Source organism: Phodopus roborovskii, unplaced genomic scaffold, assembly GCF_943737965.1.
Source record: "Phodopus roborovskii unplaced genomic scaffold, PHOROB, whole genome shotgun sequence".
Classification (NCBI taxonomy): Eukaryota; Metazoa; Chordata; class Mammalia; order Rodentia; family Cricetidae; genus Phodopus; species Phodopus roborovskii.
In genome coordinates, this window is record NW_026126434.1 from 28246727 (window position 1) to 28272708 (window position 25982).

The 25982-nt window shown below is 44.2% G+C and overlaps 1 protein-coding gene across 1 annotated transcript in view; it reads left to right on the forward strand.

Annotated features, from left to right (window-relative positions):
• The window catches only part of Nudt3 (nudix hydrolase 3), a 42512-nt gene that overhangs the window by 4950 nt on the left and 11580 nt on the right, over positions 1–25982 (forward strand). The window contains exon 2 of the mRNA XM_051187197.1: positions 19216–19326. Coding sequence (XP_051043154.1) covers positions 19216–19326 — 111 coding nt within the window. The remainder of the gene's footprint in view (positions 1–19215; positions 19327–25982) is intronic.

The following is a 25982-nucleotide window of genomic DNA, read 5'->3' on the forward strand; positions in this document are numbered from 1 at the left end:
TCAGGCTGGTGGGGGAGTCCTTGTGCAGGGTGTCCAGCATTACATTGTTCTAATGTTAAAGTAGGGGCATTTCTGTTCTTCATCTCTCTAAATTGGTCATGGTGACTTTTATCTAATTCCCCTCCTTCCTAGGGTGTGGGTTTGGTCTGGTCTGTGGTCATACCGTACTGTACCTCTTTTTTTTTTTTTTAATTTCTTCTCCACTATGTTGTTTAGGGAGGCCTCTAACTCTCTGTGTAGGTCAGGATGGTCTTGAACTCTCTCATTCCTCCTGCCGTGTTCAACCTCCCAATTACTGGAATTACATGCACTTACACAACCCCCCCCCCCCCCCCGTGACCAGCTGCCTTCTCTATTCTACTTTTAGAACCACTCCTTGCCCTAGCCCTACTTTTTGCTTTTAGATGGTTTTTATTTCTCAATCACAAGTTACACATCTACTGTGTGCAACCTGTATCTTTCTTCATCACCTGTTACAGACGAGAAGGATCTTTATTTAGAAACACACTTATTGTCTTCCTTTTTTTTTTTTTCTTAAAAGACAGGTTTTCTCTGTATTGCTTAGAGCCTGTCCTGGAACTCACTCTGTAGACCAGGCTGGCCTCGAACTCACAGAGATCTGCCTGTCTCTGCCTCTGGAGTGCTGGGATTAAAGGCGTGCGCCATCACTGCTCAACTGCCGTGATCTGTGTCTCTCCCGTGGCCCTTCTTATGGATTCCTTCAGGTTACTGACTTGGTTGCAGTGTGTGAGGCACAGTCTTGGAACTGCTTCTACTAAGTAGTTGGGGCTTCATTCTTGTTATTTTCCGAAGTTTTATTTTTAGCTCTGAACTCTTCTGAAACCAAAACTAATGGCCAGCAGTCTACTCCATAGTTCCATTTGGGAACCAGATTGGTGTCTCAAGTTTCAGGTGGTGGAATGATTTTTTTTCTGGGGGGGGGCAGGGTTTCAAACTGAGATTTTTTTTTACTCAGTTTAAAATCCCCAAACAGCCAGCTTCAAAGACCTGCCTCTCCTATAAAAAAAATCAGACTGTATATTTAGGAAAAGAAGTCTCTGTTTTTTTCTGTTGCATAGTCACATTTTTTCTTGCTGTGTAGCTCAGGATGGATCCTTCAGGGTCACCCTTGGCTTTTCCTTTTTCATACTCAATCTAATCTGGCTGGAATCCCAACTGCAGCCATCTCTCTCCAGCCTTCCCTGTGCTGTTCTAGCCTAGTTCACTTTTGCTTCTTTTCTGGGCCTTTGCCATGGCTTCTTAGCTGGCCTCCCTGCCTCTGCCCTTCTTCCTCCCATATTATTCTCCACCCCAGCTGCTAGGATGACCCTTCTAACCCAGAAGTCAGATGGTGTCCCTTGCTTAGGAAGGCCTGCTCTGGCTCTAACATCATCTCTCCCCTTTTTTCCACTTATCTGACTTCAGTGCTCTTTCTCTCCCTTGTTGTCTGCCAGGCTCACTCCTCATGCTCAACCCTTTGCTTAATCATCCCACCATCTTGTTTGTTTGTTTTTCAGTACAGGGTTTCTCTGTAGCTTTGGAGCCTGTCCTGGAGCTAGCTCTGTAGACCAGGCTGGCCTTGAACTCAGAGACCACCTGCTTCTGCCTCTAGAGTGCTAAGATTAAAGGAGTGAGCCACCACTGCTGGATCTCATCAGAACATCTTTATGAAGCATTTTAAGCCAGGCCTACTTACTTTAGAGTGCAAGCTGGTCCTTAAGCTAGGGACTTTGTCTTTTTTATTTACTTATTTTAACAGTTGATTCTCTGTCCTGCAGACTTAGAATGAGAGGTGCTGAGTAATGTTTGTTAAACCTGTGAATGGATGGATGAGTCCTGAATAGTCTGTCTTTGCCATCGAACCACTGTGTAATGGAAGAATTAATAACCACAGCTCATGAAATGCTAGTATATTGTAGGAACACATTAATGAGTGTGTCCTGAGAAATCCTCCATTTTCCCACAATTCCAGAGTAGTGAGAGGGTGTTTGGTAGTGTTGGGTAGCAACCCAGTAGAGTTTGTTCCTTACATTGTAAACTTTTTTGGTGAAAGAAGAAATTTTAATATTTTATTATTTTTAGTTACATGTTTGTGTGCAGGTTTGTGCATGTGTGTACAGGTGCTTACAGAGGATAGAGACAGCAGATCCCTCTGGAACTGGAGTTTCAGGTAGTTGTAAACTGACTGATATGGGTGTTGGGAATCAAACTTGGGTCTTAGTTGCTGAGGCCTCTCTAGCCTCAGGAGGGAGATTTTAAGATAGGTCATCCTGTAACCTAGCCTGTCCTCAAACTTATGTATCCCAAGCTGTTCTTGCACCTGGCAGCCCCCTTGCCCTCAGCCTCCTGAGTGCTGGGATTACAGACATGTGCCACCAGGCTTAGCCCCTTCTCTGAATCTTACTAGATAATCTTCTGGAAGAACACACGGGATTTCTTTAGACATTGAACTGTGCCATCTGGAAGGATCTGTGTAGTGTGATTGGCATATCATATGATAGACCCCAAGCCTTTAGTACCTGCTCTGGCTGTCCTGAAACTCATTCTGTAGACCAGGCTGGCCTTGAACTCACAGAGATCCCCCTGCCTCTGCCTCCTTAGTGCTGGGATTAAAGGCGTGCTCCAACATTGCCCCCATGTATCTGGAATCTTTTTAGCGATATTTTTGTCCCAGCTCTGTCCTGGAATCTTTATATCCGTGTCTAAATAGACACAGGCTGAAACCAGAGCACCCTAATGGTCAATGGCTTGATGGTGGTTCAGAGCTGACAGTGTATGTCAGATTTGTGGCTTTGTTGTTTTGTTTTGTTTCATTTTGTTTTGTTTTTCAAAATAGGGTTTCTCTGTGTAGCCTTGGTTGTTCCGTAACTCGCTCTGTAGACCAGTCTCCACTTTTGGCCTTGAACTCAGAGATCCACCTGCTTCTGCCTCCTGGATGCTGGGATTAAGGGTGTGTGGCACCATGCCCAGCAAAAGGAAAATAAATTTAAAAATATGTATTTCTTATGCATGCTTGTCAGGACAATTTTGAGGAGTCGGTTCTCCTTCCATGATGTGGGTTCTAGGGATTAAATCAGGTTGTCAGTCTTGTTGGCAGCAAGTCCCATTGTCTGCTCAGCTATTTCTCCAACCCCAAGAAGCAGTTAGCTTTTATGAGGTGCTTTTTGTGTGTGACTTAATGTGGACTCGCATGGTGCTCACCCTCAGGGATTTATGTGGTTATTAAATGCTCTCATTGCTGCTGCTTTACCAAGGTGACTCAGTTGCTGCACTCATATATGGCCACCGTTGACTTGAGAAGACTGAGCCTGCAGGGCTACAGTGGTTGGCATTGGTTTCTTTCCCATATACACACTTAAAACCTATTGCCAGTGAGGTAACAAGAGCAAATGTCAAGACTACGTATTCCATTCCCCTTTTAGTGTAAAGAAAAGATTTAGGCTTGATGCAAAACTATATACAAAGACAGTAAATATCAAGTATACTCAAGGAAAGGGAAAATTAAGAACATACACACTTAAGACCTATTGCCAGTAAGGTAACAAGAGCAAGTGGCAAGAACTACAGTTGTGTAGTGTGTATAGTCTGCCTTCAGCAAAAAGATGAAGTGGTGAGTGTTGCACGTGTGTGCGGTCGGTCACTTGTGAGGCAGAAACCAGAGGGTCAGGGATTGAGAACCACCCTCAGCTGTCCATATGTGACCCAGTTTCAGAGAGCAGAAACCAAACAAAAACTCAAGAAGATGAAACATTCAGTTAGGAAAATAATCCAGAAAGAGTCCAGGTAAAACAGCTTTATTTCTCAGCTGGGCATGGTGGCACACACCTTTATTCCCAGCAGAGGCAGGCAGATCTGAGTTGAGGCTAGCCTATAGATTGAGCAGCTATTCATAAGATGTTGTCTTGAGATCATTCTGTCAGGCACTATAGGTTTTTTTTTTGTTTTTTCGTTAAAAAGGAATTATTTTTTGTGATGGAAAATTATATAGTGGTATCCAGAAAGAATACTTAAATAGAGGAGTTTTAAACATGTAGAATGTTGAATATAAGCTTCTGTTTTCAAGTGCAGGTTAGTGTGAAACATGAATGTGATGGGCAGGGTGGGGTGTTTAGGGATTTGGAAGAATCTGTGAAGATGAGTGTCCAGGGCAGCTTTGGGAGTGTGAGGTGCTGGGTGTGAACAGCCTGGTTATATTGTGTTAGTTTAAAGAGAAACATGCTTGGCCTGGTGAGTAAAGTGGCTCAGTGGGTAAAGTCACTGCTGTCTGTTGCTAAGACTGATGATTTGAGTTGGATCCTTTGACCTCCGCATGCAGGCGCTTTCATCATGTGTGCACACTATGTGCATGCTTGGGCCAGCACACATGAAATAAATAAAAATGTACTTAAGAGAAGAGCCTTCTAGGTAGAAAGTCTTAGGCTAGCCAGGCCATGGAAATGCATAGGTTTGGATGCCTAGTTCCTAAAGCCTGTTTGTCTTAAAGTGTTGCTTGATTGTGGATAGACGTTTCTATCCTGCCTGGTCCCGCAGCCATTCCCAAATAAACACAGAGACTTATATTAATTATAAACTGTTTGGCCAATAGCTAAGGCTTCTTATTGGCTAGCTCTCTTAATTATTAACCCATTTTTATTAATCTATGTAACTCCACATGGTCTTGACTTAGCAGAGAATGCCCAGGTATCCTGCCTTCCCAGTGGCTACATGTTATCTCTGGTAACTGCTTCCCTGCTTTTTCTCTTCCCAGCATTCTCCTAGTCTGGTAGTCCCACTTACACTTCCTGCCTGGCTACTGGCCAGTCAGCATTTGTTCATCAATCAATAAGAGAAACACATATCCACAGCATACAGAAGGACATCTCCCATTAATTGATGGTGAATAAAATACTTGTCTTCTGCTTGCCCAGTAGCTCCATCTGTGCCGAGAGAAAAAGAAAGAGGATCTAGGCCAGAGGGTGGGTGGGCCCTTCCTCCTCTGGAATAGACTCTAAGGGAAGGGTGCTCTAAGAAAAGAGTTGGCCAGAGAGACTAGACATGATAAACATCGCTCTCCCCACAGCCACAGCCCCTCTCCCCAGAGGGTTTCTCTGCGTATCCCTCTGGCTGTCCTGGAACTCAGAGACTCTTTGCCTGCCTCTGCCTCCCAGTGCTGGGGTTAAAAGCGTACAGCATCATTGCCTGGCTAAAAATTTCATTTTTAAAAATTATGTATATACCTTATCTTCCATATAGCAACTGTTTTAACAGTTTTATTATTTACAATGATTCTTGTGGGTACTAGAGAGATGGCTTGTGGTTTCAGAACATGCTCTGTTTTTGCAGAGGACTGAATTTAGTTCCCAGTGCTCAAGTATGGCAGCTCACAACTGCCTGTAACTCAGGCTCCAGGGAATCTGACATGTTCTTCTGAACATGTGAATGCCTTGAGAAAAGCTTGGGTGGGTAGCTGTGGTGACAGTGAGTATGGAATGATTGCGTTTGGGTCTATAAAATCAAAGAATGTGTGGGTAATTTTAGAAGTGGCTGTGGGGAGAGAGACATTTCTGACATCTAGTATCTCTGGCCAACTTTCTTGAAAGCACCCTTCCCTTCTTTTTGGAGAAAGCTCATTTGGGAAGGAAGACGGGCCCACCCCTTGTCCTGGTCATTGAGTGGGCTGGCCATTTGCTACCTCCCTTTTGTGTGTACTCGGAGGTGCCACTGTTCTATGCCAGGAGCCTGGGTCCAGGAGAGGTGGAGCAGAAGATAGTCATGCCAAGGCCCATATTAAGGCTGAGCGGTGTAGCTTGTCCTCCATACTTGGTCCTTGGCATCTCTTTTTAGAACTGTTATAAAGACTGAGAGCATGCAGACCCTAGGCCACAAAGGAGAAGAGAGATTAGTTATGGAGAAAAGATGGAACTTGGGATTTTATCATGGCAGGTTGAAGTGGTGATGTTAGCTGTGACAGGGATTGATGTGGAAATAGCTGGAAGTGAAGCTGGAGTTGCAACGTTTGGGGCTTTGAAGGGAATGGGGAGCTAATGGTGCACAGGAGAGGAAGGTAGAGTGGAGATTGTAAGGGGAGAGAGGAGAGACGCCAGGAGATTGGTTTGGTTGACTTGCTGGGGAGTTCTCAGTGCTATCTACACTGGGGAAGCAGAGGCCCAGGTAGCAGTCACGTTCCAGAGCTCCTCAGAGCTCTCTGAAGAAGCTGGAGTGGATGGCAGCCAGGCCTGAGTGAGTGCTCAGGAGGAGAGAGCAAAGGTTCTGCTGCTGCTTTCCTGGGGCCTTTCAGCATCAGGGAGTTATCCTTGCATGTTGCCTGCTCCCAGAGGTGTGTCTCCTGGCTGATTCTGAGGCTTTCTAAGATGATGGTATTAAACAAGGCGTGGTGGCACACATCTTTCTTTGATTTCAGCTTGTATGTAGGAACTAGAGAGGGAGAAGGGGAAATCTGGAGGTGTCTCCAGATTGGAAACTTACTTTAGAACATGGTATGACCCAGATGTTGACTAAGAATTTCACATGCACGCACATGGCGCGCATGTTTTGTTTTTCAATACAGGGTATCTCTGTATAGCTTTGGGACTCACTCTGTAGACCAGGCTGGCCTTGAACTCACAGAGATCCGCTTGCCTCTGCCTCCCAAGTGCTGGGATTGAGGGTTTATGGCACCACACCTGGGGAATTTGTTTTGTCTATGAAATGGATCTAAGGTCTTAATTCCAGGAGCTTTGAGAGATTTGAAAGAAGAGAGAGAAATGGCTTTCAGGGACATGGTGAGAGCTCAGGAAAGGTTAGCCCTTGTTGCTGAGACACAGACACATACTGGTCAGCTTGATCAGTGCTGGAACAAAACTATTCAGTATGCTTTAGGTACAAATACTAGATGAAGGGCTGGAGAGATGGCTCAGAGGCTAACAGCACTGACTGCTCTTCCAGAGGATCTGAGTTCAATTCCCAGTAACCACATGGTGGTGCACAACCATCTGTAATGAGATCTGGTGCCCTCTTCTGGCCTCTGGCCTGCAGGTATACATGTAGAGTATAAATAACAAATAAATAAATCTTAAAAAAAAAAACCACAAATACTAGACAGAAGTTTGGAATGGCAGGAAGGGGCGTGACTGTGAAAGGGTTAGTGGGAGTTTGCTGTCACTGAACTGCAGATTCTACAGGCATTAAAAGGTAGAGTACAAGTCTAGAGGGGAGATAAACCCCAAGTCTAGCCACACAAGATAGATTTCAATGTAGTTTATAAGAAGGAAGGGAAGGTTTATTGGTACAATGTTGTCTGCTTTGAAAGTTTCTTTCTGGAAGAGGGTAGACTGAGATTGACAGTGTCTAAATCTGTCAGCCTGGAAGTGACTTTAGCCATGACCTGTCCATCCACCTCAGTGAGTTATAGGAACTGAAACCAAGAAGGCAGCTCAGCTCTGTCTTTGATGCTGGTTTGATAAAATGATGCACACAAGACAGGACATGCCTTTTAATTAGTCAGATCCACATGGAAAAGATTTAAACAAAAGTATATTTCTAAGATGAACTGAGACACACAAACTGATGGCATGTACAGGACCAGTGGGGGCCTCTGCTGCTGCTGTCACCATAGCTGCAGCTGATCACGAATCTTGGCACCAGTGCATGTGTGTTGTGGGCAGGAGCTTAGTTTGTTAGAAACATGGCTATTTTGGGCAAGTCTCAAAACAGGCTTGACATCTGCTATTAGTTTTTCCATTATAAGGATGTTTCATGTTTGTTATACAAATTATTTTATTAACGTTTTTATTTTATGTGTATGGCTATTTTGCTCCTGTGTATATCTGTATGCCTTGTGTCTGCTTGGTGCCCTTGAATGTCAGAAGAGGATACAGATCCACTGGAACCATAATTACTGGAGCCACAGTGTGGGTGCTAGGGACCAAACCCTGGTCCTTTGCAAGAGCAGCCAAGTGCTCTAACTGCTGAGCTGTCTCTCTGACCCTCTCTTTTCATTTTTGAGACAGGATCTAACAATGCAGCTCTCTGCCCTGGACCTCATTATGTAGACCAGCCAGGCCTTGAAGTCACAGAGATCCTCCTGCCTCTGCTTCTGGAAAATATGCTTCTATGAGTCCACCAGATTGTGACTTACTTGCATTCTAAAGTGTTTCTTGTGTGTGGTTTGTCCTTTGCAGCATTGTGTGGCATTCTCTTCCATCAGGTTCATACCATGCAGTCTCCAAGTAATGCCCTCCAATGCATAAGAAGGAGATTCCTTTTCTTAGTCAATAGATTTGTTTTACATTGTGAATGACATATATATATATATATATATATATATATATATATATATATGTTTCAGTGTATATAATAAACATTTTCCTAGTCTAAATTCTTTTTAATTTTTTTTCTTTTTATAAAAATTTATTTTTCTTATTTTACATATCTATCCCAGTTCCCTCTCTCTCCCTCCCTCCCATTCCCTCCCACCCCACTCCACAGGGAGGGATTAACAAAATCTGTCAAGTCATTTGGAGTAGGGGCTAGGCCCTCCTTCCTGCCTCTAGGTTAAGGTAGTATCCCTCCATGGGGAATATGCTCCCAAAGTCCCTTCATGGATACATCCTGCTTCCACTGTCAGAGGTCCCTTAGACTGACTGCCCAGGCCTTCTAACTGAGACCCATGTTAAGGGGGTCTGAGTCAGTCCAATGCTGGTTTCCCAGATATCAGTCTGGGGCCCCATTAGCTCCCCCTTGTTCAGGTTAGCTGTCTCTGTGGGTTTCTGTAGCCTGGTCTTGACCCCATTTTCTTATCACTCCTCCCTCTCTGCATCTGGATTACAGTTCGGCTCAGTGTTTAGCTGTGGGCATCTGCTTCTGTTTCCATCAGCTACTAGATGAGGGCTCTGTGATGGTTGATAAGTTAGTCATCAATCTCATTATCAGGGAAGGGCATTTAAGGTAGCCTTTCCACGGTTGCTCAGATTGTTAGTTGGGGTCATCCTTGTAGGTCTCTGGACATTTCTCTATAGTCAGTTTTCTCTTCAAACCTATAATGGCTCCCTCTTTTATGGTATCGCTCTCTCTTTTTTTCTTTTGTCTATTCCTTTCCTGACTCAGTCCCACATGCTTTCCTCTCCTCCCCTTCTCTTTCTCCTAGCTTCCTCTCCACCTACTGCCTCCTCCACTCCCAATATACTCAGGAGATCTTGTCCGTTTCCCCTTCTGTGAGGGACCTTGTATGAATCTCTTAGGTTCCTCCATGTATCCTAGTTTCTCTGGCGGTGGGAATTATAGGCTGGTGATCCTTTTTTCTATGTCTAAAATCCATATATGAGTGAGTACATACCATGTTCCTCTTTTTGTGACTGGGTTACCTCATTCAGGATGGTTTCTTCAAGTTCCATTTGCCCTAGTCTAAATTCTGTACATGCTTTTAGTGGCTTTGTGCTCATTAAATGGGCCAAGAATCTGATTTATAGGAATATAGAGATGGTTCAGCAGTTAAAAGCACTGATTGCTCTTCCAGAGGATCAATTTCCAACACCCATAAGGAGGCTCATAACTGCCTATAATATCTACCCTCTCTGGCCTCCAAGGGTAGCAGGTACACATGTACACAGACATGCATGTAGGCAAAATACCCATATACATAAAATAATTTTGTTTGTTTGTTTTTCGAGACAGGATTTGTCTTTGTAGTCGGGGCTGTCTGGGAACTCTATAGACCAAGCTATCCTCAAACTCAGAGATTGATTAACCTGCCTCTGCTTCCCAAGTGCTGGGATGAAAGGCGTGTGTCACCACTGCCTGGCCAAAATAAATTGTTTTTAAAACAATTTATTCTCTGGAGTTGGCTCAATTGGTAAAGTCATTTGTCTCCAAGCCTGTCAACCTGAGTTCATTCTGAGGGACCCACAAGGTAGGAGAGTACTGACTCTTCACTATTCCATCCCTGACTTCTTGTGTGCTAAGCTATGTTCCTACATAATACAAGTAACTAACTATAATAACAATATTTTAGAGAAAAGAAAGGTAAAGGAGCTATTTGGAAAGTTTTAATAGAGGCAGGAATAGTTGAGGATGTGAGCATAGATTCTCTTTCAGGCTACAGGAGAGACTGGGGAGACAGGACATGTACTGGGAGACTGGTTAAGCAATTTATGTGGTTATCAATCAAGTGAGTGACTTGAGTTATATTAACAGCAGTGAGCAGAAGGAAGCTGATAGATGTCACTAGGGAAGAGGTCAGGTGGGAAGAAGTATGGTTTGTGAGTGGTTGTGGTTGTGGTTGTTGTTTTTAGTTGGTGGTGGGCTTCAGTGTGAAGACCCAAGAGAAGCCAGGCAGTTTGACCCTCAGGCAATCTGATTTATTTATCATTTATTTATTTTTAAAGAGATAAGGTCTCATTGTATGGCTTTACCCTTGACTGTCCTGGAACTCACTCTGTAGACCAGCTTGGCCTTGAACTCAGAGATCTATCTGCCTCTGCCTCCTGAGTGTTGGGATTAAAGGCGTGTGCCCCCACCACCCTGCAGGTTTATTTTTGTGGTGCTGAAGTACATGAGGACCTCTCATTTGCTAGGCAGCTTAAAACCAATTCATTCTGGGAGGACTGAGAGATAGCTCAGAGGTTAAGAGCATTGATTCCTCTTCCAGAGGACCTGAGTTCACTTCCCAGTAACCACATGGTTACTCACAACTATCTGTAATCTGTAATGAGATCTGATGCTCTTCTTCTGGCCTTCAGGTGTACATGCATGCAAAACACTATATACATAATAAATAAATAAATCTTAAAAAAAAACTAGTTCATTCTAGATGGTTCTTACGCTTAATCTTTTTAATTTGGTAAAGCATATTAGTGCAAAGTATGTTTATATTTAGAATATTTAAAAATTGTGACAAAAGCTACATACCATAAAATTTTTATTTTCACAGTTCTGTAGCATTTAGTACACTCACATAATTCTGTAGCCCTTGTTCCTGCCCGTCTGCAGATCTTCCCATCTCCCATGCTGGAACCTAGTGTCTTCTCCCAGTAAAATCTTCATTCCTTAATTTCAGAGCCCTGAACAATCACCTTTCTCTTTGACTTCTGGAGATTCCTCTGAGAAGCAGGTTCAGGCAACTTTTTTGTTTTTTCAGCTTGCATATTACATGTAGCATAGTTGCTTCCATGCTTATCCATGTTACAGGGTCAAATTTTCACTTTGTTTTCAAGCTTACATTCTGATACTTTACTTACTTTTGTGAGTTTAAAAGTCTGGAAATCACTTGTCAACATTGCGCTCTGTCAATCCTTTACTGATGGATTTGATGTGAGTAATGATTTTTTTTTTTTTTTTTTTTTTTGAGACAGGGTTTCTCTGTATAGCTCTGTAGACCAGGCTGGCCTTGAACTCACAGAGATCCACCTGCTTCTCTGCCACTCTCTGCCTCTGCCTCCCAATGCTGGGATTGAAGATGTGAATCACCACCAGGTGTGATTGTGTTTTTTATGCAATTTGAGGCCTTACAGAGTAACCAAGACTCAGGCCCCATTTGAAAAGGTTCCTGATGTAATGGGGAGAGGCTGGAGAGATGGCTCAATGGTTAAGAGCTTATGTTACTCTTGCAGAGGACTGGTTTTGATTCCCAGAATGAAAATGGAGTTCTTAATTGGTCTAGATTTAAAAAAAAAAAAGCTGGAGTCAGATATAGAGGAAAATGCTGAGAGATCTGAGAGAAGGAGCAAGCCACAGCACACATTACCTCCTTAGAGTCTCAGCAGAGGGGAGTGAGTTCCTGTTTCTCCCTGCATATATCCTGTTTCTGCCCAGCTACCTCACTTCCTGCCTGTCTGTACAGCCCTCCAGACATCTATGGTTAGCTAGTGGCAAGCTCCATTCTCTGACCTTCAAAAAGGCTTTATTTGTATAAGTAAAGATATCACCACATGTCCCCCCCCTTTTTTTTGTAGAAAACTTAAAAAAGGTAATAAAATATAAGAAACCTATATACAATAAGTACAAATAAGTATATGTACTATATATAGGCATAAGTATATCAACAATGTCTAGTTCATTAGCATTTGAAAAATTCAGAGAAAATATTCTATTATCTATTCTTTCTTGATGAGTCCAAAGTCTTGTACATAATTTACTTTTTTTTTTTTTTTTTTTTTTAAGACAGGGTTTTTCTGTGTTTTTGGAGCCTATCCTGGCACTCTTGTAGACCAGACTGGCCTAGAACTCACATGTCTACCTGCTTCTGCCTCCTGAGTGCTGGGATTAAGGGTGTGCACCACCACTGCCCAGCTTACTTTCTATTTTAATTTGCAGTATCAAATTATCTTTTATCTTTTAAACCCATTTCACTTAACACATCTTCAGTGATTTCTTTACTGATTCTGGTAAATAAGGAAAACCATAACTATAATATCTAGTCTTCAACTCCCTCAGAGACCCAAAAAGGAAATAGTATTAACTGAGCAAACAGAATTACGAACAAATGACTTCCAAAAATGTGAAAAGAAATAGAGCCAAAAAAAAAAAAAAAAAAAAAAAAAAGCCCGGCTAGCTCAGTTAGAGGGACACAAGACTCTTAATTTCAGGGTTATGGTTGGGCTCCATTTTTAGACGGAATTTCTTTCCAGCCAGGTCCTTCAGTTCTTTAGTCCCAAATAAACACACAGAGGCTTATATTAATTATAAACTGGCTGATGGCTAAGGTTTCTTAATGGCTAGCTCTCTTAATTATTAACCCATTTCTATTAAACTATGTATTGCCACAAGGCTATGGCTTACCCATAATACTTTGGCATGTTACATGGTGTCTTCTCACGACTCTGTTTTCCTCTTCCCAGCATCCCTAGTCTGGTAGCCCCACCTATACTTCCTGCCTGGCTACTAGCCAATCAGCATTTATTCACAAACCAATAGGAGGAACATATTCACAGCATACATAAGGACATCCCCATCACCAGCATCTACATATGGTGGTTGAAAATCACCCACAACTACAGTTGCAGGGATCTTGACACCTTCCTCTGACCTCCTCTGCCCCAAGCATACACACAGTGCACATACATATACAAAGGCAGAGATGACTAAGAAGTTAAGAGCTCGCTGCTCCTCTATAGAGTCAGAATTCATTGCCCAGCACCCATGGCTGGGGAGAGGATTATGCTTATCACCACCCTTAATTTTAGCTCTAGGGAGTTTGATGCCCTCTTATGACCTCCGAGGATAGTTGCAATCATGTGCACAAGCCCACCCACTACATAGACAAATTCACATGCATAATTAAAAATTAATAATAAATTAAAATGTACAACAGGGAAACAACCCAGTGAACTTTTATTTGTAAACATTAGAAATGATTGGGGAGTTTTTCTTGTACTAAAGAATAAATACATGTAGTTGCTAGATGAGGGAAAGACCTTAGTGAGTTCCTTCAAGTTAAGTTAAAACTACAGTAAGCTGAAACATGTTTTTCGTCCAGCTTCAAGTCTTTTTTTTTTTTTTTTAATTGTTATTTATTAGCCAGGTGGTGTTGGTATAAACCTTTAATCCCAGGAGACAGAGGCAGGTGGATCTCTGAGTTCAAGGACAGCCAGGGCAACACAGAGAAACTATCTTGAGAAATACCTTCCCAATTTCATTTTAATTTATTGGACCAGGTATGATGGTGCATACCTTAAATTCCAGCACTTGGGAGGCAGAGGCAGGTGGATCTCTGTGAGTTTGGATCTAGCTTCTATATATTAAATTCCAGGCCAGCCAGGGAACATGTCTCCAGAAATTTTGTTATTATTGTTGTCTGTGCATGTGTGTGTATATATTTGGGTGTATGTGTGCCGTAGTGCACACAGTCTCCCATTCTTTCTGCTGCTGCACTGTAAGCTGCAGGCTGTGTGTGGTTCCAGTCAGTTCTGCTCTCTATGTCCACCTTACTGTACAGTAAGTACTGTACTTACAGATGTGCTCTGCTGCGGCCTGCACTCTTCCTGATGTGGGTACTTAGGATCTGGCTGAGAGAGACAAGCCACCACACCAGCCCTCTCTTCCTTAAGTCTGATGTCCAGCTGAAGTAGGTTACAGGGTACTGTTAGGAGGTGGGTTGTATTGATGTTTAATAAGGATCAGGAGAAACAAATAGGCCAAATAGATGTTTATTCAGGGAGAAATAACTCACAACATAGACAGATGAACATCAGCAGGTTCCTGGTCCCAAGGATGCCTCCAGATGTACCCCTGTCCCCATGCTGCAAGCAAGAGAGCTCTCGGATCCCCCTCCTCAGTTTTAGTTCCCCCAGGTCATGTCCAGCCCTGTCTCCACCCCCAATGGGTGTGGTCTATGCCACAGGTGTGGAGAAGGTGAATATCTCACTACAGGGTTGTGCTCTCATAGTGACATGGGAGTGTCTGTCATCTCTAACCAGCTGTTGGCTGGGTTAGTTTCATCTGGATTTGTACAAGTTGTAAGTTTGCCATTACTAAAAACACCTGCTGCTCAGAACCCCCCTTAGCTGCGTTTATTTGGGGCCCTGTCCACTGCCAAGACAACTCTGATCCCCCATAGCTGCTTCCTTCATGCCATTGCAGCCGGCCCCTGGGATAGTTGTGTTTTAGTGCTGTGGGTGCATGGTAAAGCTGCTCTTTATCTCCTTCCCATTGGCTGTTTGACACTTTAAGGGATCTCTTTTTTTGGGGGGGGGTGTCGAGAGTTTCTCTGTGGATTTTGTAACACTGTCTTCTCTAGTGGAAGTTATTAAAGGCCAGTAGATGATGGAAAGTCACTAAGCCAAGCTAGTTTAGTAAAGGACCCAACTAGTAGTATCCTGGTTGTCTTCAAACTCTCTTTAGACCAGGCTGGCCTCGAACTCAGAGGTGCTCTACCACATCCTGACAACCATGTATCTAATAGTGAGGTGTGGCTCTAGAGGAGTCCCAGCTTTCTGTCCTGAAACCCAGTGAACCTTGGTGAGTGTAGCTCCTCCATTCACAGAAACAGCTTCTGGAAGGGAAGGTTTGCTTTGGTTCATGGCTTCAGCGATTTCATGGATCATAGTGGGGAGGTTAGGGGCTGTGTGTGGTTACAGAGGTGTTTGGCCCTCCCTCATACCCAAGGAACAGAGAATGCAGCAGTCAAGGACAGGTGGAAGCTTGGAAGACCTGCCCTTTTTGACTTACTGCTGAAGGCTAAGCCCCAGTTGGAACCTAAACCTCACAGTCTGCAATAGTAACACAAAGCTGGAGACCAAATGTTGAAAACCTGAGCCTACAGAGGACATCTCAGATTCAAACTATATTTGCCCACATCCCCCAAATGCTTGTCATAGCCATCTTCTGATGCAAGATGAACTTAGCTCCTGCTGAAGTCTCCAGAGTATAACAGTCGCAAACCCTGCTCTGAGGTCCTGTCTCAGTCTGTCTCAGCTGGAAGGTGTAGCTCAGTAGCAGAGCAGTGGCCTGTTGAGAACAAGGCCACTGGACGAACATCCCTGAGGGCTGAGGACAAGGCAAGATAAAAAAGAATGTTCCAGTGTACAAGGACACACAGTAAACATTTCCAGGGCAGATGGGCAGTAGGCCTGACAAGGAGAGAGCTGACCAGATCCTATAGTTCTGTCTAGCATCTGAGGCATGGTGGTGGTGGTCCCACCTCCTTGGCTTTGCCATTTGCAGCACCTGTAGTCTGAAGCTTCCCTCAGCAGACATCCTACAATCCTTAGGGTGTCTCCAGCACCCTAAGATCTCCATTGTGACTCACTCACAGTCTACATGGGATCTCTGAAGGAAACCTAACCCTGCAGTATGTTGTCTGGCCTTACTTGCTTTTCTTTTGAACCATAGTGTAAGCCTTCATCACCCAACTCTTTAATTCTGCAAACCTGCAAGCTAGCACCACATCCATAGTGTTACATTCGTCAGCAGAAGATATAGTTAGGCCCTTTTGAGCTGTGGCTGTAGTGTCTTCTGAGAGCCTACATAACAACATTTTCTAGACAACTCCTTTCTATCAGTGTACCCCTTTGGCACTCTGATTGATTGATTGATAGATACAAGGTCTTTGTATATTAACCTGAGTTAGGATCCTCTTGCTTAATTCAGCCTCCTGAGTGCTAGGGATGTACCACCATGGCCTTTTCTTTTCTTTCCTTTCTTTTTTCTTTCTTTCTTTCTTTTTTTTTTTTTTTTTTTTTTTTTTTTGTTTGTTTGTTTGAGACAGTGTTTATCTGTGTAACAGTCCTAGCTGTCTCAGAACTCACTCTTTAGACCAGTTTGGCCCCAAACTCATAGAGATCCGCCTGCCTCTGCTTCCTGAGCACTGGAATTAAAGGCGTGTGCCACCACTGCCTGTTGAACCTGTGCTATTTTACAGTGACCAAAACCTTACAGTGACCAAAATCAGACAAGCAAGTCATTCAAAACTAAAGATTTATGTCAGAAAGATTCAAGTTTTGAGGCTGGAGAGTCTCTGTTGGTAAAGCATTTTCTATGCAAACATAAGAAAAACCCAAGTTCAGTCCCTTTTGCCCACCTAAAAGCCATTGGAGAGCTGAGGAACCAGAAACAGGAGGGTGGATGCCAGCAGCTGGCCAGCCAGTGAACAAGCCCCAGATCCTCTAGGATACCTCATTCCATTTAAAGTAAGTGCACACACAAGTTCAAGGCTTGTGACAAATGACTGGTAGAATCTAAGTGGTGGTTGATATAGGGGTATTGTGTTCAGAAGTCTGAGTGTGGCTCATAAGGAATGTCAATTTTGCATGTGCGTAATCGACATTATGGGTATTGTGCTGACTTGCCTATCAGAGAAGGAAAACTGAAGTATTCAGTAATAAAGATCTCCTGATGTCTGGAGTTTGCTTTGAATGCTCACTGGTGGGGCTGTAGATGAGTCAGACAGTGCATGGGGGAGGAACTAGAGGAATTGTACATCTTGATTTCAGCTATCACCAGAATGCTGGGTAAGTCTGAATTAGTAAAACTCTAATCTTTAAAGATTTCTGTTAGTTTTTTGTTTTTTGTTTTTTAAGATTTATTATGTATATAGTGTTTTTGCCTGCATGTATGTCTGCACACCAGAAGAGGGCGCCAGCTTTCAATTTAAATGGTTGTGAGCCACCATGTGGGTGCTGGGAATTGAACTCAGGACCTCTGGAAGATCAGGCAACACTCTTACCTCTGAGCTATCTCTCCAGCCCTCTGTTAGGTTTTTTTTTTTTTTTTTTTTTAAAGTATATTTATACATACATACATATATGTATGTACACATGAATCTGTTACCTGCTGAGTCAAGAAGAAGATGTTGGATCCCCTGTGCTGGAGTTCTAGGTGGCTATGGTCTACCCAGTGTGTGTGCTGGCAACCAGTACCTCTTTGAGAATAGCAAGCCCTCTAATTGCTGAGCCACCTCTCTAGCCTCGTCTTCCTATTCTTTTTTCCTTCTTTTTTTCCCCCCAGACAGGGTCTCTTTATAGCTCTGGCTGTCTTGGAATTCACTATATCATCTTTCTGTTTCTTTTCTTTCTTGTTTTCTTCTTCCTCCTTCTCCTCCTCTTTGGTTTTTAAGACAGGGTTTCTTCTCTGTGTATCCCTGGATGCTCTGGAACTCGCCCTGTAGATCAGGCTGACCTCTAACTCATAGATCTGCCTGCCTCTGCTTCCCAAGTGCTGGGGTGAGAGGCCTATGGGGCCACCACCCACATATTTTCCCCTCCACCCCTCCCTTTTTTTCTCCCCCCCCCCCAAGACAGGGTTTCTCTGTGTAGCTTTGGAAGCTGTCCTGGAACAAGACCAGGCTGGCCTTGAACTCACAGAGATCTGTCTGCTTCTGTCTCCTGAGTGCTGGGATTGAAGTTTTTTTCTGTTTCTTAATGTACATTCTAAGTTAAATTCTGGGCATGATGGCACACACATGTGATCTCAGCACTTGGGAAACAGAGGAAAGAGACCCTCCCTTCTCCTGTTCCCTCAAGACAGGGCTTCTCTGTGTAGTCCTGGCTATCTTGGAATTCACTTTGTGTAGATCAGGCTGACCTCAAACTGGCAGAGGTTCCAACTGCCTCTGTCTCCTGAGTGAGTGCTCGGAGATCAAGACCACTGGTTACTCTTCCAGAGGACTGTAGCACTTAATAGCTCAGACATCAGGGTAAATGCTGAAAGGTCAGAGAAATAAAGGAGCCAGCCATAAGAGAGGCCTCTTTCAGAACAAAGGGACAATCCTGTCCCTACAAATCCTCAGACTCCCTGCTTTGGACTGCCGCTTCATACTGCCATGAACCCCCGTCTCTTCCCACTTTATATTCCTCCCTCAGCCCTGCCATATCCCTTCCTATTTCCACCTCCTTAGTGCTGGGATCACCTTATGTGAGTTCTGTTTCTCTTTTAGACTGGATCAGTTTTGTGTAGGCTAGAGTGGCCTTGAACTAACAGATCCATCTGCCTCTTTCTCCCACATGCTGAGATTAAAGGTGTGTGCTACCACTGCCTGGCCTCTGTGGCTGACTAGTAAGGCTAGATAGCTCTGCACTCTGATATTCAGGCAAGGTTTATTTGTTAGATCATAAACAAAATATCACCACAAAGGACCCAGGATCAATTCCTAGCATGAACATGGTAGCTCACAGCTGTTTGTAATTACAGTTATAGGCGATCCAGCATCCTCTTCTGGCCTCCATGCACATGGTGCACAGACAGACATACTCTGTACACATAAAATGATCACATTTAAAAACAGAGTAACTAGAAAGAACTCTACTGGTCAGCTGTTGTTGGAGTTGAGTGAGTAGCGGAAGGAAGGACCACTGCTCCGGAGCCAAGAGTGAACTCAGCTCTTGATGTGTGCTTCGGGCTCAGGCCAGAGTTGTGTGGCCTGTGCTGGCATCCCCAGGCAATGACATCATTTTCCTGGTCCTCTTTCAGCTTTTCTAGGCTTGCCAGTTCCATCTATTTTATTTGTTACCTCATCAGTTCTGTGTTCTGAGAGCTTTAAAGAAAGGAGACAGACGGATGAAGGGGAGAAGGGTGAGACAGACAGCTGAGCGTGAGGGGAGGGTAAAGACCACAGCCTATGGTGGCTCCCAGCAGATGCCCTTGGCATGTACTGGGCAGGGTGTCTGCTGCTCTCAACACAAGACACCACCTCGTAAAAAGTTATTTGGGGATGTAAACAAGAGCTAGTCCTTAGTGGTATTTGTTCTGTTTAGACTGATTGTGTTTTCTTGAATATTTAACCCTCTCTGTGACCTCTGACTTCAGGTGCTGCTTGTGAGCAGTAGCCGCCATCCAGACAGATGGATTGTCCCTGGAGGAGGCATGGAACCTGAGGAGGAGCCGAGTGTGGCTGCGGTCCGTGAAGTCTGTGAGGAGGTATGTCCTGAGGGCCTGTCCTATAGGTCCTACTGTGTCCTGTCTCAGCCCCCTGAGCAGTGTGCTTGTGATCATACAGACAGCATTTCACCGTCACCCAGTGTCACTGCTGCAGTGTTTGTCAGCCTTCTCTGCAGAAGGAAGTCTGTCAGCAGTGACTGTATCTAGTGACATCTGCCAGCACTTTGTGTGACCTCTCATGGCTCTCTTCCAGCATTTTCTCTGGTACTTGTCATAGATCAAATATCAGTGTTAACAGGAGCCAGCTGGTTAGTGTAGCTCATGCTGTTTCTTACAGGGGACCAGGCCCTGGCTCCTGTGCCTGTCACCGCTGCTAGTGCTGGTGATGGTACAGCTCAAGAGATGATAGGATTTTAGTCATACTGTGTGCAACATACATGGATGGATTTCTTTGGCCACACCCCTATACCTTACTAACTAAATATGTCTGGATAAACAAAAGTCAAATTGTGAGTCCTGAGTTCCCTTAGTCTGAGAACTTACAGCTTAGGAGGGCTGGGTATGTGGCTCAGTGAAAGAGTGCTTTCCTAGTGTGTTTAGGACCCAGGGTTCAGGCCCCAGCAACTCTTCCCCTCTCCAAAAAAGCTCATAGTCTGGGGGAGGGGACCATGAGGAAGGAACTAGTGTTTCTCCACAGCTTGTGGTGGCGACACTATGCTCAGCTCTTAACATGTAACCTCACTGAAGACTTGTGGCAAATGCAGCAGTGTGAGCTCTCATGTCCCCATGTACTTCCTTGCCACACGGAGTCATTATTTTGTAAATCTATTTGCTTGTTTAGATTAAATTAAGCCTGATTTTATGGGCATAGAAAGTAGCACCCAGGACATACCAGGCTGGGAATATGATTCGGTGGTGAAGTGCTTGCCTAGCATGGCATGGGTCCACTCCTATTACTACCAAAATCAATCCAGAAGATTGTATAGGCTAGGGTTGTGGCTCAGTGTGTAGAGTGGCTACCTAGCATGCCTGAAGCCAGAGTTTAACCCCCGGCACTGTTTAAACTGAAGCATGGTACATGCCTGTAGTCCTAGAAACTACCAGGTACAGGCAGGAGAATCAGAAGTTCATGACCTCTTCAGCAACAGTGAATCAGGTAGGAGATAGCCTAAGCTACACGAGCCCATGTCAAGCAACAGCAGAAACCTGCAACATTCTTATTGGTCAAGCTCTTGCTGAAGCCCCATGACAGTTTTTTTTACCCAGAGCATTCCCTAACATTTGGGCTCCATCACTCTGCCCTGCCCGTCTCTCTCCTCTTAACCTGTGTCTGCTAGCTACAACTGGACTGACTGTGTGGGACTACTCCCCCTAGTCCTCCCTTCTTGTCCCACTGACTTTGCTGCTTTGGTGTTTACTTTGGCTTGTCTCTCTGTGGGAGCAATCTGGCCATCAGTGTTTCATCCTCACAGCCGTCAAACAGCCTGCATGTTTGCCTCATAGGTCTCTTTATTTATCCTTCTCCCTGCATCTTCCAGAGTCATTTCACGTATCATGTTCACACTAGCTTCTGCCTGTGGATGCTAAATAAATAAAATCTTATCACTCAGGAGGTAAAATCTAGTGGGTCTCTGCCTTACAAAACAAGTGAAGAAATAATAAAAGGATGATCAGTAGAAGATAAAATTATAATAATTATTGTTATTGTTTATTATTATTTTGGTTTTTGAGACAGGGGCACAGGCTGGCCTTGAACTCATAGAATCCACCTGCCTCTGCCTCCCGAGTACTTTGACTAAAGGCATGTGCCACTACCACCTGCCTATAAAATCTTTAGAGTTTATTTGGCTAGAAGTTTACATGATTTTAATTCCCAGCACTTGGGAGACAGAGGCAGGCAGATATCTGAGTTCTGAGTTTGAGACCAGCCTAGTCTGCAGAGCAAGTTTCAGGACAGCCAGGACTTCATAGAGAAACTTTTGTCTGTCCATCCCCAAAGAAAGAGAAAATTTATTAATTTTAAACATACACCTTTTCTATAGTGTGAAATTAGAATGGATAACTGTGGTGATGCACGCCTGTGATCCTGGCACATGGGACGTGGAAGCAGGAAGTCAGGAGGCTCCTGCCTGAACTACCTGTGACATGGAAAAACAACCCACGGATCATGCATAGTTTTAGTCAGCTAGACAAAAGGACTACACAGGTGTCATATAATCAGCCTCTACTGTAGGATTGGCCTTGGATGATATAGGGCCTGGCTATACAGTGAATATAGGACCAAGTCATAACCCTAGCACCCCAGCACTGGCCAAAAGCTGGTTAGAGATGGGGAGTCCAGCCCCAGCCCATCCCACTCTGCAGGTGTGAAGTACATAGGTGTGACTGCACCCGCTTTGTTGATGTGTATGAAAGTATATGAAGTAGTGTTTTACACTTTCTGACATGGCAGAGAAGTGCTCTTGCAGGACTTGGTTCTGGATGGGCCAGTTCTACATCCTCTCCAGTCTCCTCGGTGCACAAGGACACAGAAAGCCAGAGAGTGCTTCTTCAAGACTCTTATGGTAGATGCAGCTGAGTTTCCTTTGGGAAACTGAGATTGTAGTATAAAGCCACCTTGCATAGATCACCCTAGCCACAGGCCAGATAGAAGCCAGGGGGCTGAGAGGGGAGTTGGCCTGTTGGAGGTATGTGTTTGAGAAGGGAGATAGGATTGTGCAGTTGGCAGCTGTAGTGTCCACTTCCTGAGCTGGCTGCTTTCCTTTGCTTTTATTTTATCTGGGCCCATCTTCAGGCAGCAGTCTCCTTGGCAGTGCAGTTGTAAAGTGTGTTTTAGGCAATTGCTCCTGGAACCTTACATGTCCCAGTGATCCTGTGGGCTGTTCTTATTCCTTAGCAAATCCTTCTCTTAACCTAATCAGATTAGCATCAGCTGATTGTTCTTGGAGGACTGAGCTCTGAGAAGGTCTTGAGTAATGATCCTTGTAGCTGTGTCTGCCATCTTTCCCTGTTTGGCCCTGCTCAACTGCAGGAGAGTGAGCTGTGGGACTGAGTATCTTCCTCTGGCTGAGAGGTTCCTTCAGCTCCTGAGAAAGCAAAGCCATTGTGTGTGGTAATCAGATGGGCTTGAGTCTATGGGATGTGAAAATGGACAGAGTTCACTCCAGAGCTGCTGTCCCTCCTCTGAGCTTTAACAAGTGAATGCTGTCTGGCTGTTCAGCAAGAAGACAGTGCCTTTCTGTCATGCAGCAAGCCCTGAGCCTCCTGCCAGAAATACAGGAACGTACTTATATTGCCTTCAGTGAGATTTAACACCTTACAATGAATACAAATGGATAAAAACTATAATCTGAAATTTTGAAGATTTGAGAGAAGTTAGTATGACATGCTGTGGGCCCTCCTCTAGGATGAGGTCAGGATGGCTTTAGACCTACTTGTTCATTTGTGAATGTCGAGTATCAGAACAGCTTTGTCTGCCTGGGAATACCATGGTCCTTCCTCTGACTTCCCCTGAGGGAAGTGTTACAGGAGGGGTAGGAATGTGGAGAGCAGCTTTTATTTTGCTCCGGAGCAAATTGAGTGTCTCATATCTTGTAGGATCTGAGGTCTTGGGATGTTCAGGGTACAGGCAAGTCCTGAGGGGCAGTATGACTTTGTCCTTAGCCTCCCTAGGCCTGGGGCTCTCAGAACCTTTGCTTGGTTATTTCAAGAGGATTGGCTGTGAAACAGTTAAGATGATCCATGCTGCAGAAGTTGGGTCTAAATCTAGTTGGCTTCTGTCATTTTCATGGTACCGGAGGCAAAGTGATATTTGAGTTATTTGTCATGCCATTATGGATTCAGGCAGGTTGGTGAAACAGAGAGAAGGAAGATGCTCTGAGAGCTGTGTGCACTCTGCTGCTCTGCGTTAGCCTCTCAAATGGGCTGATATCCTGTCATAGAAATCACACTTGGATTTGATGTCTAGCTCTGGAAAACTTACCTTTATGTTTTATGGCTGGATTTATTTTCCTTCCTGTCCCCTCACCCCATGTAAATATGTATATAGGCTCAGTCATACTGTTTCACGTGAGAGTCACAGGAACTGGTTCTGAGGACTAAGCTCACACAAAGCCTGTCAGCAAGTACTGAGCCACCTTTATTGCCTCTTTTTTTTTTTTGAGAGTCACGAACTGAATTGTTTCTAGTTACACAGGTTCAGCCAAGATGCAGCAAAGTAGGTGTTATCTGTAGCAAGTGTGGTTAGGAGTTAAGGATGTGTAGTTGGTTATTTTTTTACTCTTTGGCTCTTTAGCTCTTTTGGAAGGCCTGCCACCCAGCTCCCAATAAATCAGACACCGAGGCTTAATCTTACTTATAAATAAATACCTGGCCTTAGCTTGGCTTATTTCTTGCCAGCTTTTTTTTAACTTAAATTATCCCATCTACCTTTTGCCTCTGAGCTTTTACCTTTCTCTTCTGTAAGTATTACTTTCACTCTGTTTCTGGCTGGGTGGCTGGGTGGCCCCTGGAGTCCTCCCTTCCTCCCTTTCTAGTTTCTTCATCTCTCTCCATTTTCTCAGACTTTATTCCCTCTGCGTGTCAGCCCCACCTATCCTCTCTAGTCTGCCCTGCTATTGGCCATTCTGCTCTTTGTTAGATCATTCAGGCAGCAAAGTAACACAGCTTCACAGAGTTAAATACATGCAACATTACCAGATGGTGATGGCAAGGGCCGTTATGCCTTTAATCCCAGCACTCGGAGGCAGAGGCAGGTGGATCATTGTGAGTTCGAGGCCAGCCTGGTCTACAGAGTGAGTGCCAGGACTGTTACACAGAGAAGCTCTGTTTTGGGCAGGGGCAGGGGAGGAGGGAGAATGCAGCATATCTTTGCATCATTAAACAAATGTTTCACCGCACAAACAAATGTAATACATCTTAAAATAATATTCCACAGCAGGGATGGATGCAGGGCCTTCTGCTCAACATTGTTTCCCTGGAAACTATGCACCACCCTTTTGGAGAAAGAGGGGAGAATAAAATAGGCATAAGAATCTTGAAAATGGAAATAAAAAAATGTAGTGCCCATCACTGAAGAACAGTCCTGAGTCAATATTTCATCTGCTTTGAAATTCATTTGTCTGCCATCATAGTCCTATAGTCCTGCCTATACTTCTGCAGACAAAGAACTTAACACACCCCATTCTGTATTCCAGAATTAGTGAGAGGAAAAAAAGTGTCTAAGGCTGGCAAGATGGCTCAGTGAGCAAAAGTGCTTACCATGTAAGCCTGCTGTGCAGCCTGACCTGAGTTCAATCCCTGAAGTGTGTTCAGTCTCTGAAATACAACCCATGTAAAGGTGTAAGAAGAGAGCCAGCTTCACAGCATTGTCCTCTTGCTTCCCCATGCAATCCACAGCACATACATGTGCCTGCATGTGGGAGTGCACAAAGCACATGTACAAGCACACACACAGCTGCTTTTTTTAAAAGTCAGGGCTTAGTTATTAGCCAAGGTGGTACACACCCTTAATCCTAGTACTCCAGAGGCTGAGGCCAGCCTGGTCTACAGAGTGAATTCCAGGATAGCCAGTGCTACACAGAGAAACCCTGTCTTGGGAAAAAAAACAAAACAAAACAAAACAAAAAAACAAACAAGATAAGCAAACCAAAAATGTCAAGGCTGGAGAGAGGGCTCAGTGGTCTCAAGCTCAGGGCATTGGGTCACATGGCAATCACACTGAGAAGCAGGAAGGTGATGGTGCTCAGCTCTCTTTCTCCTCTTCATTCAGTCCAGGACCCCAGCTCCTGGGGTGTTCCCACCCCAGTAACACAGTCTAGATAATCCCTCAAACCTGACAAGATAACAGTCCATATTAACCATCACAAGAATGCAATATTCCTTGGTGGTAATTTACATTGATTAGGGGATTAACTAGGTTAGTTTGGGTTGATGACAAATGAGAAGAGAATTAGAGGGGAATTAGCAGCAACAGGAGGGTGTCACTTAGTATTCTCTGTAAACATAGATTATAATTTGATTTATGTTAGCTACATAGGCTCCTTTTTTAGTTCATTCAGGGCCTTTTTCAGACAATGAAATGAGTTAGGGAAGAACCTGACAACTTTGTAGGGGGTTACTCTGTTGTTCTGGTGTGTAGATCTGAGGGCTGTAAACACCCTATTCTGTCAGTGAAGTGTTCAACTGGACATGGAGGCACTCACCTGTAACCCTGGCATTTGGGAAGTGGAGCAGGGTGATGATTGTTCCGGTTCAGCTCCGTGACTTAAGCCTCCAAAAAACAAAAACAAGGATGGGGAGAGGGGCTAGAGAGATGGCTTAGTTGGCAAGGTGATTGCTGTATGAGGACCCGAGTGTGGATCCCTGACACCCACATAAAACATAACAAGTAAGCCAGGAGTGGTGGTATCCCCTTTAATCTTATCACTTAGAGGCAGGGACAGGTGGATCTATGTGAGTTTGAGAACCCTGTCTTTAAAAAAACAAAAACAAAATAAAAAAAAAATCCTCATCAAACTAAAAGAAGACCTCTTGACAAAAGGTGTATTGAGGAGGGAAGGGGTGTGACCACTCCACTCAACAATTGTACACTCATGCACAGAAAGCTTGGACACACATGCCTCCCTGTGTTGCCTGATGACCTAAGTCCCCTCCTTTATAGAATAAACGTGTTATAACTAATGTATTCTCCAGTG